This window comes from Haemaphysalis longicornis, unplaced genomic scaffold (genome assembly GCF_048455015.1).
Source record: "Haemaphysalis longicornis isolate Haplotype H1 unplaced genomic scaffold, Haemaphysalis longicornis Haplotype H1 scaffold_2, whole genome shotgun sequence".
NCBI classification, from domain to species: Eukaryota; Metazoa; Arthropoda; class Arachnida; order Ixodida; family Ixodidae; genus Haemaphysalis; species Haemaphysalis longicornis.
In genome coordinates this window covers 186,311,250-186,331,866 of record NW_027526295.1, presented here as the reverse complement: position 1 = coordinate 186,331,866, position 20,617 = coordinate 186,311,250, and the positions used below count along the sequence as shown (strand labels likewise).

General features: G+C 47.0%; 1 protein-coding gene across 2 annotated transcripts in view; it reads right to left on the bottom strand.

The window, feature by feature from the left end:
* Positions 1-7,052: 7,052 nt before the first annotated feature.
* The window catches only part of LOC144169638 (uncharacterized), a 35,977-nt gene continuing 22,412 nt past the window's right edge, over positions 7,053-20,617 (bottom strand). For both annotated transcript variants that reach the window (XM_077698903.1, XM_077698904.1), the window contains 5 exons: positions 20,188-20,338; positions 17,932-18,371; positions 15,719-15,784; positions 11,735-11,846; positions 7,053-7,299 (listed from right to left, as the gene is read on the bottom strand). In XM_077698903.1, coding sequence (XP_077555029.1) covers positions 7,177-7,299; positions 11,735-11,846; positions 15,719-15,784; positions 17,932-18,371; positions 20,188-20,338 — 892 coding nt within the window. In that variant the 3' untranslated portion in view covers positions 7,053-7,176. The remainder of the gene's footprint in view (positions 7,300-11,734; positions 11,847-15,718; positions 15,785-17,931; positions 18,372-20,187; positions 20,339-20,617) is intronic.

The window sequence follows — 20,617 nt, the reverse complement described above, 5'->3', positions numbered from 1 at the left end:
GTCAGGACTGGAGATTGTTCTCCTTTGAACTGTTGGTGCCCACACTGCTGCTGCATTCTCCGCAAAATGCGGGGGGGGGGGGGGGGGGGGGTATACATCCGCCACAGTTTAAAGGGGCCACGCAGACAAAACACAAGTTTGGTTCATTCGAAAGAATGCCTCGTTATATACCTACTGACGCCACTTTTAATGTAAACTTTGCTAAAATAAGCTTATAATTAAATAATTATGAGAAAAGGGAATGGCCAAGCTACCCTTTAGCTCATTTCCCGCAACAAAACCTATGTCGTGCCTGCTCTGCGATTGGCTGAGGCCGCCAAAAGCAAACGCAAATTGGGCAGGGCCTACAAGGTTGCCAAATGAGCTGTTTGCGCTTAAATTAAGGGCACATTGTTTTTATAGCAGTAAGAATGGTGGGACCGACAGTGGAAGTTATGAAAGTACACGTAAACATAGAAATGCTTCGGGGTTGTCTCGGGCGACACTGGCTGATTGACGCAAGTGACGGTGTCTTACGTGACCATATTTGTCAAACGAACACCATGTTTCACGAAATGATTATTTTCCGTGTTAGCAAAAACAAGCTAGGTACAAATACAGTCAAAAACAAAGCAAAGGCAAAAAACGGCCCTTTGCAGTATGGTGGCGCCATCTAGGTTGACTAACGGTAAACGAGGCTCTGCAATCGGCTGCAGGGCGGTTCATGTGCTGTCATTGCAGACATCATGAAAACACAATTTGGTGGGAGAAACAAGATTTTAACTTAAATTGATTAATTTCTCGGTGAATAAAGCATTGTTTGCTTCCGGAAAAGCACTGGGGGCACTATAAAACACAAAATCTTTCAAATAAAAAGTTGTATTTTGTCTGCATGGCCCCTTTAAGGCTATAAAGTAGTTGTGTGGAGGAACCCGCAAGCTGGCATTTCCACCTCCATTGCAGCCAATTATCCCATTGTGTGCACAGTATTTGTATCCACACTGGTTATGGCTTAACAGGGTTATGCTACACATCGTAGAACTATGCACCTGGTCCATAGCCTCCCTATGAACAGCAGGGCGATGCAAGTATTTGCGGAATGGATGCACATCCAAAGGCCTGTGAGATGGGGACACAGGTGTGTGCAAGCAAGGCGGATAATTATTAGGGTTGTTCGTTGTCAAGTTTTATGTTTTTTTAAATTGGGGGCAGGGGGGGGGGGGAGGGTTAAACATCCGGTGCTATTTTTCAAACTGACAATTGGGGAGAAATCAGGTTTTTTATTTTTAAAGCATTCCGAAATTCGGGTTGTTTCAGGTTAAATCTACAAATGTGCACTCGGTTTATTTTACCAGTAGGTATCCCGAGCTTTTAACTCTGATGCGTTAAAATTGGTGTTTGTTTCAAGCTGGTGATTTTTCTAGCAAATACTCTCCAAAATTTGGCGTTTGTTTGGAAAAGAATCGGTGATCACAGTAAAGAGCATGGATAACATCTAACAAATGAAACATTTAATTCGCAACAAGCTGGTCATCGATTTTTTACACATCCTTGTTTCATACATTATCATCTGCAATTGCAACATGTCAGTCTCCGTTCGAAACCTGTCCGATCGTTGAACATACCTCAGCCGGGAGAAAGTTCTCATGACGTCACACAGCTTCTGTTAGCTTGGCACAACAATGTATGTGCAGCATTTGCCAGTCTGGGGCAGCGAGCGGTAGAGTCATGCCAGTACTCAATGACTTCAAAAGCTGTGTTTGTCGGGCTTGCTTCCAGCAAGTACTAGTTGAGAGCGGCGGACCGTCATCCCACAGTTGTGCAGATAGCTACTTTGAAAAGGTCCATTCGGGGAGAGATTGGGTTTAACCCGATCCTCCTGAAATGTTCGGGGTGTAAAAATCGGGTTTTACCTGGAAAGGTGGTGGTAAAAAACATTTTTTATTGAGCAGCCAAGGGAGCTGGAAAGGGACGTGGCCTGCCTCCTACGTCCAGGAGGCTGTGAGCCTGCACCGAATCCAGGGCTCGTTGCACCAGGGCGATTTGATGCTCTGGCGCCGAGCTGGTCAGCGCAGACTACCACTGCTCAAGGGAGGGGGAGTGAATGGGGTGGGGGTGGTGGGGACATGAATACACAAGGTGGTAGGTTGTGAGAGGGGTGTCGCATTGTGTGGAAAAATGGACGGAGATATGTGGGAGAGGATAGTGTGGTTGTAGAAGGTTTCTGTTTGTAGACGCCGATATATGTGAGCTTGGTGGTTGGAGAGACTGTGGTGTGGAGGAGGGTATGTTCTTCTGGTGTGTGTGTAGTGCGCGAGGAGGGAGCTGTAGGTAGAGTCCAGCGGAGTTAGGATTTGATGGTCAGAGATTGAAAAAAAAAAGAAAAAAACCCCTAATAATACTAGTACACAGAGCAGACTATTCAAAAGCTGCCAGCCACCATGAATGGGCTTTTTCCGAGCTTGTGCAAGAAAAGCTGGGTTGTCCACCAAGGCTTAACTTTAGTTTCCCTGCTTTGCAGTCTGCTTGGAAATCAATGATGGCAAGAGCAGGAGTCGCAGATCTGGACATCTATGGAGATTGTACACCCTCCTCACAATCGTCTAAATGTAGAGGCCCTACAAGGCCGAACGGGATCGCCGACACAACTTGTAAAACAAGTGCCTCTTCCAGTTTCGGAATGCCCTGAAGCTGCTCTAAGGTGCTTGCATGTGCTGCAGACCTGTAACGTGCAATAGGTACGATTAACAGCCAATGCAGCAAAGTGAATGACGATACGTTACGGCAGCTAACAAGCTGCTTTCTTGCGAGTACAACGAGTAATTTCATCGACCAGATAGGTTGCTTCGATCAGGGAGGCTCAGTAAGTGCATGGTTGAGGTACGGCGTGTAGATTTCGGCTGTGCGCGCACGCTCGTATACCATTGAACCGTTTGAAAGTCCTGCAACCACTCGCACTGCAGTAGCCACTATTTAGCACAAAGAAAACTGCAGGTACGTTTGAGGCAAAATATATGTGCTTAACCGCCAGTCCCTGTGTTCGTTTAGTTTGGCATACTCGTTGGGTTGGTTTTTGCGATAGTAAGCAAAAAAAAATGTGGTCGCGGAAGAAGAAAAAAAAAAGCGTTCAAAATGGCGCAGAAAGGCTCCAGCACGTGCGAGATGAAAGCAAGCACAAAAATTACAGGACTCCCTCTTGTGCTGTTTTAGGCAGAACAAGAAATAGAAGATAAAGAAACCGTTGTCAACTGTCCCAGGAGAAGGTGCGTGAGCACTGCGAAGGTAGAAAAATTGAATTGCATTGAACAGACCTCTGTTCAATTCGCCAATTGAGAGGAATGAGACAGTGGGGCGAAGAGCGTGAGGGGTGGCAGCTAAGAGCGGAGAATGGTGCCACCGCCCCTCTGGCGAATCACTGCTCTGCACTTGACAGCTTTCACGTTGAGTGGAACTGCTTGAACTTTTTCTTCTCGAAGAGAATAGAAAGTATTGTTTTGACTGAACAGCTGCCACAAAAGAAAAAGTTAAGCTTATATAAAATGTACTAAACCTTATAAATTTCGTATGGCGTAGAAGACTTAACAGTTACCATCGAAAACAAATTATGCGCTGTATCTTTTTTTAGGTGTCCATTTTTTCATCAAAAAACGAAAATCTGGCTGTGATATTTTATGTGAAGGCAACTTTAAACTTTACAGTCAATTTATACCTCCCGAAGTGCTTCAGTAATAATGTAGTCCAGGTGTATCTATTCTGACATTACACCAACTTCGTTGAGAGACACAACAGCAACAGTTATAGTTTGATTAACATTAATTTAAGTTCTAGGAATAAAAATGGCACCGTGTCTGCCCCTTTCGATGCAAATGACGATGAAAGATGATAGTCGACTGGCACTCCTGCCGCCAAGTTAATGCCTCCCTTCTCTTTTTTCTCACCTCACATGCTGTTCCTCTCCAGTCTCATTTCTCCCAAGATAGCACGCCAGAGGATTGCTCAAGTCAATTTAAATTTACTGCACTCCACTGCTCCAAGTCGGGTGCCTCGATGCCAGCGCTGCCGTACGGCGGAGACGCGTGTGAATCGAGGCACCCTACTAGAACGTTCATAGAACCACATTGCCCTACTCCAAGCGTTTCAAGCAGAACGTGGAACCTATCTAGTGGAACCTTTCGTTGCTGTTGCCGTTTGATTTCTTAAAAGCTGCCAGGAGCACGGGCAACAGCAAGCGACGGTTTCCTGCAGTAGATGTAGAATATCATTTGCTATCGAAAAACCAAGCATCCATGAATTTTTTAATAAAGGAACACGGTCAATATCACTTGTATATTGATTTTCTGCCTGATATTTTCGTTATGTCTTGTTCTTGTTCAACAATGCTGACAAGTATGAACATTGACACCGGACTTAGACATTCGGATTTGCCTGTGGGTATATAAGACTACGCAGCTTCTGTTCCACTTTGGCCGGGTGGCTGAATTGAGTCACAGACAGACAAACAGACAGACAGACAGACAGACCAAAATTTCTGGGTTTGACCAAGCATTCATAATTTTTTAAATAGAGGAACACCGCAAATATCACTTACGTATTGATTTTCTGCCTTATATTTGCGTAATGTCCTGTTCTTGTTCAACGATGTTGGCAAGTATGAATATGAGCATTGACACCGGACTTCAGAGATTTGGCTGTGCATATATAAGACTATTGTGCAGCTTCTGTTTCACTTTGGCCGGGTGGCTGAATCGAGTCACAGACAGACAGATAGACAGACAGACATATAGACAGACCAAAATTTCTGCGTTGAAGTAGCCCACGAAAGACTATCGTCTTTAAAACTCTGCATGCAAGGTAACGCAACGCATGCGAAATGAGCCGGTCTTGTAAATCTACATTGGCTTACTCTCATCAAACCAGCTATGCTTGCACGGCATGACAGTATGATCCCGAGATTGCAACCCTATGCTCGTGGAAGACCCTTGTCTAAGTATTGGCAGGTGGGAATACTTTTGCTTAGAATGTCTGTGAACGTACAAAAATTGGAATTCGAATTGGCTATTTTTCATGATGGAGCCACACCCGGGTTACGAAGCATGCTGTAATGAAGGCATAAGGAAAACGACTGCAATGTCTGGGATTGAATCCCTGTCCCCATGCTTGGCAGCACAACTGGCATGTCTCAGTCATAGTCAAAAAGGGATGGGTGCACACAAAAAAGGCCGCTCATTAAAAAAAGAACACCCTGGCTTCCATACGAAAGCCTTGTTCACTGACGCAGTGAACAATGCTTCCGTGTGGAACCTATGTCTTTTTCTATAAGCAACCTTCGGTCGGCGGTCCTTTTTTTATCGAATCATATCTGGAGCCAGTACACACTGGCTGCAGCCAGTACACACACATTGGTTTCCGCTGAGGGCATTTTATAGTTTACAAGTATAAAAAGCATCAAGATCTTAGTTGGCTAAGTGTGTGATTGAGATAAGTGGTAAACTAGCTTCCCCAATAGCACTGTGTTATCAAAGTGCAGCTTCTTACCAAGAAAGCTGTCTCAAATTCCAGTACTAGTACTACAAAGCTGGACAACTTAGTCCTTTTTTCTCGTATCCTAGATAGAGATAAGGTAGATTGCACGTACTGTGGGATCTCAATGATATGACTCTGGTTGATACAAATTTTTTAAAAGTACTGGCAGAATTCCATTGCTTGGTATATGTTGGTTCATACGGATTTCCAATGATACAAAAATTTTTCTCGGTACTGTGTGGTTCGTACAATCGAGACTCCAGTGTATTAGAAAAGGACTGAAGGTTGCACATCCTCTGACGAGAAAAATGGTGCTTCGATGAGAAGCAGCTAGTGCGCAGCTATAGGCTTAAAGAGAACCCAAAGCGGTTGCTGCACTGATGAAAGAATTCATTTAACTTTACATCCTATAAATGACAGCCTTGTAAACAGGGAGCCATTTGGCATCACAAGGAATGAGGGGGAGACTCTATAGTTCATTTCACAAGCTGTGTGCAGCGTAGTGGATGCCGCATTGCTCTCAACAATGCACCCGCATGAGCGCATCTAACTCTCCATGACATTCCATGGTGGCCGGCTGAAGAAATGCAGTTGGGGCCTTTGGTTCCACCTCCCAAAAGGGTAGGCGGAGTTTCAAGTCTCCAACAACCATGTTGCTTTTCTTCAGCCCGCCACTGTAACATGCCACGAGTTCGATGCGCTGATGCAGATGGTTTCTTGAGGACAACGCAGCGTCCACTGTGCTGCACATAGGTTGTGGAATCAACCACAGGGTGCGGGAGTGCAGCACGGCGTGAGTGAATGCTCTCTCTGCATTCATTTACAGTTCAGATACTATAAACATTCTGTTGGGCGTCGTATGATTTGGAAGGGACAAGGAGTTGGAAAATTACAGCCATTCCACTCAATGTGAAAGCTGTCGGAAGTGCAGAGCAGTGATTTGCCATAATGGGCTGTAGCACCGTTGTCCCCTCACTGCTACCACCCAATCCGATTCAAATTTCCCGCCTTTACAGTGCTCGTGCACCCCCTGCCTGAAACTGCGCCAGCGGGAGTTCTGCTCTTTTTGTGCTTGCTTTCTCTCCCGCACGTGCCGGCGTTGCACTGCCACTTTTTTTCGCTTACTATCGTAAAAACCAATCCAACGAGCGTTCCGAACTAAATGAACGCGGGCACTGCCGGCTAGTTACGCATATTTTGCCTCAAATGTAGCTACAGCTTTCTTTGCACTAAAGAACGGGGAGATGTATGACAAGTGGCAGCGGTTCATGAATTTCGAACAAACCGCTTGGCTTTTGAAGCCTCTGGGTTACGCCGCGACGACAGCCGCTGTGACAGAACACCGTGTGGCTCTACTTGGGTCCAGCGAGCGAGCTACAACGACAAGGCGATCCCCTAAAGTGCTCTACACTTAAAAAAAAAACTGTCGTTGCTCCAGCCAGACTTGCTGAGTAGCATGCAGCCATTGACACGCGTACAACCCAGAAATTTCAGCACACACAAACCATGCATACACACATCCTTGGCGGAGAGAGAGAGGGCAGCCAAGATAGTGGTCACGTGGCAATTTTTATTTTTTACAGTCCTGATTCTTCGGGGGTGTGGGCAAAACAGAATTGTAAAACCTAGTTGAAAAAGAAAAGAGCGGTGCCTGCCAAGCGTGGTGACGTGTTATCACAGGGACATGTGCCTCCCCTCTATGCTGATCGTGACTGCCCGCTGAAGCTTGGCTTTCTTCTTCTTCTCTTGGAGTTGGCGCATGTGCTTGTCTAACCGCGTCACCGTCTTCTTCGTGTTCTGCGTGCAACAAAATGGATGAACAAACCGTTACCTCATCAGGCGAAAACTGTTTTTTTTTAAACAAAAAAGTATTCGACAGGCTCGCCAGAGAGCGCTAAATTAGAAGCAAACATCCTTGGAATTGCTTTATGAGCAACAAGCTTTTGTATCTAAATTTGTGGCAGTGCACCAAGCAGTTGTGCTTACATAAATAAGAACAAGGCATTTCAGGTTTTGGCAAAGGATATCGTGCAGTAGGCAGTACTTTGGTCCAACTAAGCACTGTTTCAACGACTGGTTACAAAAGCAGGGCAATGATATAAACACTGGTGAGGACAGTTTCTTCAATGCCAAACGTGTGGCTGGCTGCAAATGTGTTTCTAACTGCTGCCTGATTGTGCCCCAAGGCAGCAATGCTTTTTGTTAATGTGTGTGTGCTGTCAGTACAGTACAGTACAGTACAGTACAGTACAGTACAGTACAGTACAGTGCAGTGCAGTGCAGTGCAGCGCAGCGCAGTGCTCTGTGCTGTGCTGTGCTGTGCGTACGTGTGTGCGTGCGCGCGCGTCTCTCTCTCACATACAAGTCTTTTGTTTGCACAATCATACCGAAATTGAAATTGAGATAATTCCTGCTCACTGGAGTAGTGCCCTTGCGGCAAAACATTAAACTGCCGTGAAACATAAAAACAGTACATTATCTCCAGGTACCCACGTGTACCAAGAAATGGCAATACAGTGTAGACCGCTTATAACGTACGTCGCGGGAGCCGCAAAAATCCGCACTATAAGCGGTACCGCACTATAACCAAAACGTGCGCGAATTCAACCAAATCGCCACCTACCTCTCAAGTCATCCTAAATTCTTTATCACCCAAATGCACAGCGCCTAAAAACGAAGGAAGGGTCTTTATTTCGTATTATTTTTAACATCAGCCGCTGCTGCCGGGTCTCACACATTGCAAAAGCGCGGTCTTACAAACGGCGAGTGCGGCTTTAACTTCCGTTGTGTTTGTGTTTTGAAAGACCATGGCTGCGTTTTTTGCGTCTATGAAGATGCCGCAGGACATGATAAGAAAGGCCAGCGGGATTTTTTTTTTTTTTTTACCCCACCTTGTGTTCACGATGCCGAAGGCCGCTGCTTATCAGCGCAACGTACTGGTGGTGGAAATCTTCGCGCGGCTCGCTTGTTCGGGAAGAGCGGTGGCTTATCTGCACAACGTTCTAAAGCGTGAACCGCATGAAGCGATTTCTCGCGAAAACGTGCAGCGCACGCCGCAGGCGCGGCGACGCCGGCGCGGATACAATTGACGTAATGTGTGCGGCGCGGTAAGAGGCGGCAACATAGCGTCGGCACTGGCCGTGATGCGGGGCAGGCAGCTCCAGCGGCCACTTCTAACCGCTCGCTGAAATGCCGCACGAGGCGCAAGCGAAGATGCTCATGCAAGAAAAGAGCTGATAATGTGACCGCAAAGTAGAATATAAACTGCCATCCACGCTGCTTGTGAAAGCGCCCATCAAAAAATACCGCGGTGGTAAGCCTAAACTAAAGAGCCTGAACACCTCTGGCGCGGCTAGCCGGCTCGGAGCGCTTCGAATCTCCCGCCATTAGGTGCGCATCTTTCCATTGGTGCAAGTCGTCAGGCTCCTCCCACTGCCCCGCGAAGACGCCACCGCGAGAGCGGAATCGTAGACGCGAGCATGAAAAAAACGCACGCGCAACGCCGATGTGCACAATTCGTGTGCGAAAATAGGGCCATGCGGTTCACGATTAATAGAAACAACTTGCCACACGCGGACGGGGAGCCGGTCGCTATCTTCCGAGGTGCATAAAGCAGGGTCAGTTGTGGTTATCACGTACGCGCGAACTAAAGGGTGCCTATTTTTTTGCTTCTGTGTCGAAGTTAGAGGAGAGCAAGGGGTCCGCGCGCTGCGTCAGATGGCCGATTTCATCATTTTTTTTTCTTTCGCTACCCTAAAACGATGCCCCAGCTGCGCCGGTCGATGAGCAGACCCACCGAAAAACCGCACTATAAACGGTATTGTGCTTCGGCCAACCGCATCTTAAGCGGTATGCTTATGCATCGAGTTCTATGGGAGGCAAACCGGTGGTCACAAAAACCCGCGTTATATCCGGTCCCGCACTATAAGCGGTTACGTTATAAATGGTCTACACTGTAATTATTAAATTAAACACTCTACAAAGCAGGCACTACAGGTGCCATAGCTTACATTACGTACAAACTGAGACGGAAAGTGCGACTTATTTTAGCTTGAGCGGTTTCACAAAAAAGTTAAACTTGTTATCCCATTTGAGGTAGCATTTAACCTATTTTTTCTGAACATGAGGGGTGGAGATGAGCTCTCACCACTGCGGCAGTTATCCGTCAAATGTAGCTGATAGTTTCCAACCAGTCCAACGACCGTCCTTAGTGACAGCTCAGCCCTGATAAGATCTGCTGTCATACTTGCTCTCCTAATATTACTGACCATTACTACACGTTCATGCAAAGTAGCCTCCTTGACAGTAGAAGCCACCACCATTTCAACAACATGGCACAGACGAAGCATCCTTCTTGAGACACAGTCCTTCCTTTCCACAATTCTCTGTCTAACCAACTTTCTTCTCACAATCGACACAAAAAAATGACACATTTTCCCAGCTATTTCCTCTATACTCACAACTGTTAGCCTCCTATGATTATTCACGTTTAACTGATTCAAATAATTCAAGTCTTAAAGGGGGCAATGCAGACAAAATGCAAGTTTGGTTCATTTTAAAGATTGCCTCGTTAAAATAACACCGACACCACTCTTAATGCAAACTTCACTCAAATAAGCTCTACAATGAGGGAAAAAAAAGAGACTGGTCATGCGGCCCACTAGCTCATTTCCCACACTAGAACCTATGACGCATTACGGACAGCTGTGCGACTGGCTGAGGCCGGCAAAATCCAACCCAAGTTAGGCAGGAATTATAAATTTGGAGGACGAGTTATTTGCGCTTAAATTCAATGCATATTGACATCAGGCACCCGCAAATTCGACTAACAGACTATGTGGTTATGGGGGGCGATTTGCCACAGTTAACAAAAAAAGGGATTCTGCGATGAGTTCTGGTAGAAGAAGAGGACAAAGTGTGATTGTTGTGCATTCCTCTGTGTGCTAGTGGTGCCCAGCCTGTTGTCTTGTAAATACGGCAAATACATTTTTCTACGGCATCCTTTCCTCGTAACAATTTTTTTTTTTTTTTATGGGAGTAAGAATGCTGGGGTAAACAATGGAAGTTACGAATGCACACATAAATGTAGAAGCACCATAGCATACTGTGTGCATTATGCCAGTTATAGCTGCATAGCTGTCTGCGTGTTGAGCTTACGCTGGCCAACTTGCATAAGCAACACTGCCTTCTGTGACTCAGTTTGTCGAGCATACTCAATGTTTCACGAGATGTCTACTATCAACCGTACCGAACATTATCCAGTCACAAATCCGGTCAAAAACAAAGCGAGGGTAGACAGCGGTCCTGAGCGGTATGGTGGCGCCGTCTAGGTCTGACGGCGAGGCACTCCGCCGTTCGCTGCAGCCCTACTTAATCTGCATACTTATGTTCTCTTCAGTACTTTCCTTGGATATGTCATCACAGACTCACGAAATACACAACTCAGAGAGAGAATAAAAATTATGGCCTAAATTGTTTACTTTAACTTCTTAGTGAATAAAGTACAGGGTGTTGCGACGATAATTGGAACACTTTAAAACTTTACAATTTTTTCCTGAGCGAACCACCGCTCTGTTCGCGCTCAAACTTGCCACGAAGGTCGCATTTTGTGGTCTATTTTGTTTGATACCGGGAACAACGATGGTACTTACCTTTGTACTCTGAAAATAAATAAAAACGATTTTCGCCTATGGGAAAATGGCGGCCGATTTGGACGTAAGCCCGAAAACCGGGTTTTCTGATCGTCTGCTAGCTCATTCCTAGGTGCATTTTCTGATCGTCTGCTGCACCATTTGGCTCCTTCCTACCGTGAATCCCAAACGTGCGTTTCGCTCTGCATACTCCAGGTGGTTTCGTCGTTCCAACATCAAGTGCTGGGGGCACTTAAAAACACCAAATCTTCCAAATAAAACAAACTTGTATTTTGTTTGCATGGCCCCTTTAACAGGTGAGGGTTCTATCACCACCTGATGGCACCGATAACACTGCAATGTCAATGCACCACCCTTTGCTCGCAATAATTCCTGGACATTTCCATCTCAAAGAACACTCCTAAAATTACAGGGTCACTGTCATAGCATATTTGTGACAATCTTGCTCCTGCAACTGTTCCTCTAGGTGCACAACACCACTGCATTTCAGTTGTCCTGCAACTATTTCTAGCTGCCACATGTCACAGCACCCAGAGTATGCATGCATATATGTATAACGATATCTAACTGGACTTGCATACCTTGACAAACTCCGTGTCACAGTTCCACTTTGGCCGGACCACGTAGTCCTTGGTAGATGGCATTGGCACCCGTGCCCTCGCCACCCAACCTTTCTCGCCTGGCCTCAAGGACCTACAACATGCAAAAGGTTCCGCCGTTAAAGGTGCATACATGTACAAGACCCACGGTCCACATGGCTACATTACAACCAGCAAGCTCCCCACAGGTTTTTGCCATGCAGTGACAGTGGGGGACAGCAATGCCAAGGCGCATTCGTTGGCTCAGCAAGCACACTTGGCTACGCATTCGTGAAAATTACTTTTACTGATGTACTTGTTGAAAACTGTTACGAGGAGGAATAGGTGGCCCCTTAAAGGGAAACTGAGGCAGTTTTCAATTTGCTGAATACACAGAAATTCGGAAACGTTGACCTTAAACACCTAACTTACGAGGTCTTTTTCTTTTTTTTTTGGTTGAAATAGCGGCGTAATAGGCGAATAAACAAGCGCCATCGCCACGCCCCCGCGACGCGCGGAGCGCAGGGGAGGAGGACGGCACGAGAGTGAAAGGGGTCGTGGTGACGTCGTCGTGAGGAGCGATCGGCCGCCGCGGCAAGTGTTCGGCCCCTGCTGCTGCCTTTCTCAGCGTGCCGTCCGCCAGCGTTAGCTTTCCTGGGCCCCGTGCTGTGTTTTGTTTTAATTTAGCAACTAGTAGTGGAAACTTTTTCAGTGCTGCGTTGTACTGCTTCACAATCGTGCCGAGGAAGCGGAGTAACCATGCCGAGGTTCTGCTCGGCATTCGGTTGCAACAGCGCCTATGGCCGCGATAAAGTGGTCTTTCACAGCTTCCCGCGGGAGCCAAAACTCGCTGCTCAGTGGGTTGCTACTGTAAAGAGGGAACACTTCAAGCCAACAAAGGCGAGTGTGTTGTGTTCCAGACATTCCCAGACAGGCTGCTTCTAGGCAGTATCGGGATGCCATTCTGTCGAAGTGCAACCTCCAGCACAGCCCTGTTGAGGCACACATTTTCTGGTGGTTGTGGCGCACCTGGGGTGCCTTTGCCTCTCTCGAACCTCCCGTATCTCCTGGCAACAGCAGCAATCTTCTTCGTCGGTCATTGTAACGCAGTGCGCGCATGAACACCTGTTATGAAAACATGCTTATCGTGATATGAGTGCCTCAGAAGGGACCACTACTGACCAAAGCGTTTCAATATAGCTCATGCTGAACTAAGTGACGACGCCACTGCAGTTACAAAAGCCCCAGCGGCGGGATATCGGCTCTAAAATCTGGAACAGCAGTGGTGACGTCACAAAAAACATGTGAGGAGCGGCTCTCTGTAATTAAAATTAGAGTATCGTGTCGCCGCTGCACGACTGAAGCCGTTGGTGCGTACTGGCGTGTGCGCTGCTTGTACTGTATGTACTCCTGAACTTCTTGTTGGATCAAGGACAAAGAAAAAAGAGCTGTGCGCTGGTGCCGCAACAGTAATAATATGGATGTTATGGATGAACCCCCGGTGAAAAGACCTCTGTAGCACTTAAAATTTGCACATAAATTAGTGCGTACGTCAGCAGAAATTTAACCTCCTCTAATAAAGAAGGATATATACTTTGCACCATGGTACCGCATTTTCGAGAAGCACGGTGCGAGAAAAGGGAAATTAATTGTTGTGGCTCAAGACGCCACTTGCATGTTTCGAAGGAAATTTTCCATTGAGAAGGTGGTTGCTTCTCAAAATCAGCGCAGAAAATGATTCACAAATTGCATACGCAAACCATACCAAAAAAAAAAAAAAAAAAAAAAAAAAAAAAAAAAGAACCTCGGCGGGAATTGAACTTGCGAAGTTGAGCGCACGGGCGCGACGCGCGAGAGCACTGCGCCACCGCACAAATGATGACACGGTGCAAAATAGCCTAGGTAATAGATGGAGGCCCATCCTTCCGTGTCATACGTCAGTGTTTACTAGCTGGTTTACAGAATTCCTGGCTGGTAAACTGAAATTTCTTAAATAGCGCTTGCACAGCAAGGTTCCCCGAAGCCCCCACAATAGCTTATCGCCATCAACTCCGCTGCTTCGTGAAAACGCTTGCAAAAATGTGTGTGCGCGGCTGCGACTGCGATTTCCCACTGCGGGGATAGAGCTTGTCGTACTTTGGTTTTACATTTCACATGAAAAACCTTGGCCGATATTGATGCCTTATTAGCCAAATTACCCTACGTAACTCTTCTTCTGCACGAAACTGACCTTACATTTTCTACAGGCGAGCCGTTCGCACACCATTTACAGCTTGCAGCTCCGGGGTAGCGGCGGCGCCGAAGAGCACAGCCGAAGCGTCGAAAGCCAAAATACGGATTGCATTAGCGCTAGTGTTGAGTTGCATGGGCTTCGTGGACCTTACTGAGTTTATTACACTCCAGAAACTATCAAAATAGAGCCGCATTCATTGCGGCACAGATGTTGTCGGGGAGCAGTTTTCGCTTCTCGGTCGATTCCCGATGACGCGTCGGGCGACCGGTCGGGTGACCAATTTTGTTGGCTTCTTCGGTCAGCGAACCAGTCACACTACGCCGACTTTCCATCGGCCAACGTGTTTGTTTCGCCGTCGGCGTAGTATGACAGCGCGGTCGGGCAACTCGGCAGTTGGCCGATGGGTTGGTGACTCAGCTGTTTCCCAGGCGGGTGAACGTTGCCGGTTGGGACACGTATTCCTCGGAAGTGTTGTTCGTCGCTGGCACTTGTCGCTGTCGCCGCTCGTGCACGGGCGAGAGGCTCGAACAGTACGGGTGTACGATAAACTCACAACTCGGACTGGCCATCGTGGGATCAATTACACAAATGCAAATACAGCGTTTTCTACCGCGACGACCCGCTGGGAACGCGTTTCATGCTCTGCCTCCTCCGAGGGTCCTCACGACGACGTCACGAAGACTTGACCAATCGAACGGCGGTGAGGTTCGCCACATGCCCCTAGGCACCCATTGTTCATTTTTGCCAAAATTAAGTGCTTTTTAATAGTTTATGCCAAGTTTTGACTTGATTTTCGAGTTCGCCGTATGAAAAATGATAAAATGGGAGCAAAAGCTCTTTTTTTGTAAAAAGTGCTTCAGTATCCCTTTAACGTACTTCTCTGAATCATCATCACTGAATGCTGTCCCAGTGCACCCCATTAAAATGACGGCTCTCATTTGTGGGTGCCGCCTCGGTGCTTTCCGCAACAGTACTCTTTATAAGCAAACAAATGCCTTTCTTAGAACTAATTCAGCAGAACGAATAGCACTGGGGCTAACCACACACACCACCTGCTGTCCGCGCAAGAACATGAAAACTTATTGCAGTGCGGTTGTATTACGAAAATCCACTTAATTTTGTGAATCACGATGATCTGACCTGACAGATTACTGCGCTACACGCAGGTGTAATGTCCGTGTAACTGAGCTGGGAGTAAACCATGAAAACGCATAAGACACCGAACCATTACTCTTGCAAAGATGACACACACACCTCATCTGAAAATACTCGGTTGTGTAGGTTATCAAAAATGCACATATGCAAGAGTAAAAAAAAAAAAAAAAAAAAAAAAAAAAAAAAAAAAAACACTATACAAAAGCTTGTTTCAGACATGAGATACCTATAAGCACCAAGGTCTGAGTAACACATTTCAAGCTACCCCGAATTACCGCGCTGTTACGCTACACTACAGCCCCACTGTGGTGGCTACAGCTTTGGAGACACGTCATAACCTTACGAACGCCCACTTAGGTATCTCTGCACTGCCCTTTGTACGTGACAGCTCTCGCTGCTCACAGCACTGGGCACAGCTACTCCTACAGGAACTTCATCCGGAGGCAGTGCCTTCAGCTGAGAACTGAATGGGTACACCGGGGTAGCTTTGGAACTGGACAAGTGTGAAGTTCGAAAGTTACCCTGGCTACACTGCACATTACCCAAGCAGAAATGCAAGCCTCTTCTACATTTGGACAAAACGGTGAACGGCTACTCACTTGTCTTCACCAGTCAGGGCCTTGTCAATGTCCTTTTTAGTTGGTGGCTCATCTGAAGTCTCCATCCTGGAGGAGATGGGTGGGTGGCAAAAGAAAACAAAAAACGGTTTTAGCACACCACGTCACCCTCTACCCCTCGACACATATCCTGCACACAAGAGATGTTTGCATTCGACGTCTGCCTCAACATTAATGAAAGGAGTGTTACACTGCCAATACAAATGCCCCAAAGGAACGCAACCATCTGTGTTTTTTTTTTATTTTTAGCACAATGTGTTTACGCTTGCATTTCATTGTCAAAAGCGAACTATCAGGTCATCACGCTCTCGATGCGAGCTTCAGACAGGAAGTGCCCTCTGTGATAAGGGAAGGAGACACTGAAGCAACAGCACAATATATGGTCATGAGAGAGAAAGACGGTCTTGTCTTTGCAAGACAAAGAACTCAATTTATCAGGAATCAATGCACAGGGCAGCGAGCTAAGAAGGCAGAACTTTTTCTTCTTCTTCTGGGATCTGCCTGCTGGTTCTCGCAGTTTTTCCATAGTGTGACAATATAATATATTACACACATGCACACATGTATGCATCGCATTTTCTGGCATATAAGGTGCACCTACTGTAATTATTCAACTTTAACATGTACCATTTTCCTGAGGAAGTAATGTCCAATTGCGTGTGTGTTAGTGCCAGCCAGAACCGCTCTAGTGACTGTTCATTGTCATCAACATAGTCCAGCAACCATAGTGGCATGCTAGTGCAAGCAAAACGTCAATGATTGTGCGGCCCGCAGTAGCTACTCCCACCACAGAATAAAAAAAATGTTTGTGAAGTTTATGTTCTTGCACAGAATGACACACCTACTGCAAGGTGTTCCAAACTACAGCACCGATACACAGAACAACGCGAATTACACGTGCGGGCGGCAAGTATTTTTCTGGTGGGTGTGGCTGAGTTATCTGCAAGGGGCGCACACAAACAAACCTGTACACAAAAACTCGTGCTTTCTCATTGCATGGGCGCGGTGTGTGCTGACATTATGCACTCTTTTTTTTTCCGCTGTACTATCGTTCATTCTTCTCCACACGTATCTTGCAGAGACTTCTTTAGAGTATGCACACAAACATCTTGTGGTTCACCATTCCAGTGCTTGCACGCTAAAACAGGCAGTCACAAAACAGGCAGTCACGTGCCCTTTACAGCAACAGCAACAGCATGTTTAAAGGCCAACTGCACTCAAATTTCGCCTCGACCAAATTTATTTTTAATCTGCAGTAAGTACCACAGCTGAGACACGAGTGGTAACCCTGCGAAACACCTCGTTAATCGGTAAGAAGGGTTTAAAAAAGCTCCGCCGCAGACCACGCTGCACCTGCCGGCGGTTCGCGAAAACAGCCATGACGCGCCTGTGCCGTTCCAGCCGACGGGGCCTTCTTCCTCCGGCCAACTACACAGCTGGAGAACCAGTCGAGCTCTGCTGCGCACACTTCACCCATTTGCTGTCCCGTGTGTGCGTAGAGCTTGCTTGCCGGCTGCAACATTCACTTCAAGGGCCGTGCTCTTCTCGGTTTCAGTTTCAAAATCGTCGATTTTTGCTGACCGCTTGCAGCGTCAACGCGCGTATTTTAGCTGTCAAATTTTGCACCTTGCTTTCTTTTTAAGGAGACTATACAAAAACAGAGTTTTCAAGAGGGCGAAATTTTGAGTGCGGTTGGTCTTTAAGTGTGTTGAGCCACCGAAGCTGAAGAGCTGACGTGCTGGCAATGTGTCCCATGGCCTTATCACTAACAACAACGCCCCACAGCTGAGCATTGCTTGCTTTGGTTCATGTTCACCAACGTAATCCCTGCTTTGACATTCGTTGGAATGATGAAGCAGATCACAGTAACTTGAGACTGCATGTTCTCAAACAGAGAGCTTGGATATGCTGATTCCATTCTATAGTTTGGGAGGGATGGCAGAAGCAAAGACAGGTGTACTGAAGTAACATGACTCGGCACAACAGACTATTACTACACAGTGCCAACTAAACAGTAGCCAAAATTTCACATGCTGTTTCAAAATGTATAAAAACTGTATTTGGGTGAATACCATTCTACGAACAATTTTATAAAGCAAAACTTCGGGAGGCAGTGCGGTAGTACTTGTTAGAGGAGCAAGATAAAAAAAACTTTGGGAGCAGGACAAGGCTTAGCGCCCTTTCTCTTTCCCCACCTGATCTTGCGCTTGTGGGGCATGCGCTCGAAGTCCTTCTGCTCGCGCTCCTCCTTGGAGATGGAGGAGTAGTTGGTGTTGAGGTTGAAGATGGGCCGGGCCCACTCGTTGATGAGCTTGCCCGCCCGCTCGCGGTTCTCCTTGGTCTCCTTGGGGTGCTTGTAGAGGTACATGACGGCCCGGCCGATGCCGCTCGACTTGAGGAACCCCTGGTCCAGCGGAGGGAACTCGGCCAGCAGGCGCAGCATGTGCTCGCGGATCTGCAGGTGCGGCAGGCTCTTGTCCGGCAGCGGGGCCAGCCACTCGGCCATGGCGTGCAGCACCCCCTGGTCCAGGAAGGCCCCCTTCAGGTCCAGCTTCTTCAGCTGTGACACCACCGTCGGCAGCAGCTTCAGCTTCTTGGTGGCCGCCCGCCGCGTCTGGTTCAGCTCCTTGTCCTCCTGGTCAAGGCAGGAGGACACACCGAAGCACTTCCTTTATTAAAGGGGCCATGAAACGACAGCTCTGTTCCGATAACGATGACGCCAATTTTATCGCACAAACTTCAAACAAATAATTTACATACAGTAGAACCACACTGTTACGTTCCCGGGTGCTGCGTTTTCCCGGCTGTTACGTTGTTTTTGGCCGGTCCCGGCATACCTCCCATTGAATCCAATGTATTGAGAACCCCGCCGTTACGTCGCAAGTGTAGGACCGTTCCCGCGTGTTACGTTGCGAATTGGCGGTCGGAGCTGGCCACGGAGAGCGGCCATGTTGGCTTTTTCCGCTGCTTGGCCTGGCTTGGCTATAGGCTTAGCCGCAAATGTCGCCGGGGACTTGTTTTCGGTTGTCGCCTGCCTGTTTTCTTGGCTTAGACTCATTGTCATCGTCATTGCTGTCATCGTCATCGTCAATCGCCATTTATTAAGAAGGTACGCGCGGAGTGACGATGCCGAGACCCGCATGGCGCTGCAGGTGCTTGAGAAGCGCCTTGTGCTGCTCGGGCGTGACAAAATGCGCTAAGCAACGCTGCACGATTTTTTGCGAGCGCAGGTAATGAAATAAAATTCTGCACACGCTTATTTCTTTCATTTTCCCGTTTCTCGGCTCTTGCGTTTCCTGGTTGTTACGTTTTTTTCCGCGGTCCCGTGAAAAACGTATCAGCGGGGTTCTACTGTATTAAGAAAAGCAGGTGAAGCAGTGGCGACTCCCCTGCAACTTTTCGGCGATTCCTCTCTGACGTCACAAAAACTGGTTTGTGCGATTGGCGGCCACCGGCTTACTTAAAAACCGCCACCAAGAAACATAACCGGGCGATTTGACGGTACCACGCGAATGCCAACGTGCAGTTAATGCACTGATAGCTGGTTTTCAGTGCCTGCCCATATTACGTCACACCGGCCCATATTTTTTCGCTGCAGCTCGAAATTTCCAAGTTTTTAACTGTTTCTTGCATTTTTCTCGGTTAAAAAAGGTTTTTCGTGGCTGGGATGGAGCTGAGTGAGTAACCAAGGGCTTGTTCTTTCAAATTGAGCAAAGTTGTATTTTGTCTTTATGGCCCCTTTGAAGGTTCTAAGAATGCCTGAGACACCTTGCTTGCACTCATGCTCTTGCCGCTAGAAACAATTTGCTCGCACTTTCGAATTGCTTTGATCTGTCTCCTACGCATTGCGCTGCTACTCAGTCCTGCTGCCAAATGTTGAATTACCTAGTTGACATCGGTGGTGAATTTTGCTGCCTGTCTGTTCACTTGCTTGGCTGCGTTCTTCCACTCCCGTATTTCTGCTGCCTGTCTGTTCACTTGCTTGGCTGCGTTCTTCCACTCCCGTATTTCTGCTGCCTGTCTGTTCACTTGCTTGGCTGCGTTCTTCCACTCCCGTATTTCATCTGCAGTGTACTAGTGCGGACAACCACCTTTTGCTACTGCTGAATTTAATTAAACGCATGCTACGGAATGCCTCACTCTATGGAACGCTTCAAGGGTATGTGGTCTAGGAGTCGTTTCGCTGTTGAATGCCGGCGCCGGCTTTTTGCTCAATGGGCAATTTATTACTATCACTTTGATATTTCCCCTTTTTTCTACACCAGACAATGCAAAACAAGCATCCACTTACATTAGAAATGACTACTTAATCGCAGGAGCAGATTTTGCAATGTGAAGATAACATTGCGAAAGTCTACTCCACTGCACTGCAGACATTGCAGCTGCATCAGTCAAGGTAGAATGTGGCCGTATCAGCAAGAGAGATGGGCAAGCACGGACGCCACGCTAACCTCAGCGGCAGTCTTCATTTCCTTGATAATTTCTACTATGATGTCGTCAGTGTCGCTAATGATGTCAACATCTTTCCGCTTCCTCCGCTTAGAGTTCTCTTCCTTCTTCTTAGCCATCATGATGTCGAAGTCGGACATGAAATCGGTGTTCCTGCAATATTCAGCACGAGCAATGCAAAGCAATCAGTTTCAAGAAATCACACGTGCACTTAAGCCTCGATAAAATGAAGTCGTAAAACAATGGCGCTTCAACATAATTATATTTCGTTGCATCGAAATTCTGTACCTAACTTGCAGAAACATTACTGATGTATTTGCTAGTTGTAAGGATTCATTCGCAAGACCCTTTATTTTTGTCTAAAAATAATCTGTGACCTCCTTTCGCGTCTGTTTTGCTTGTCCCAGATGACCTCGCACTACTTTCACAAGC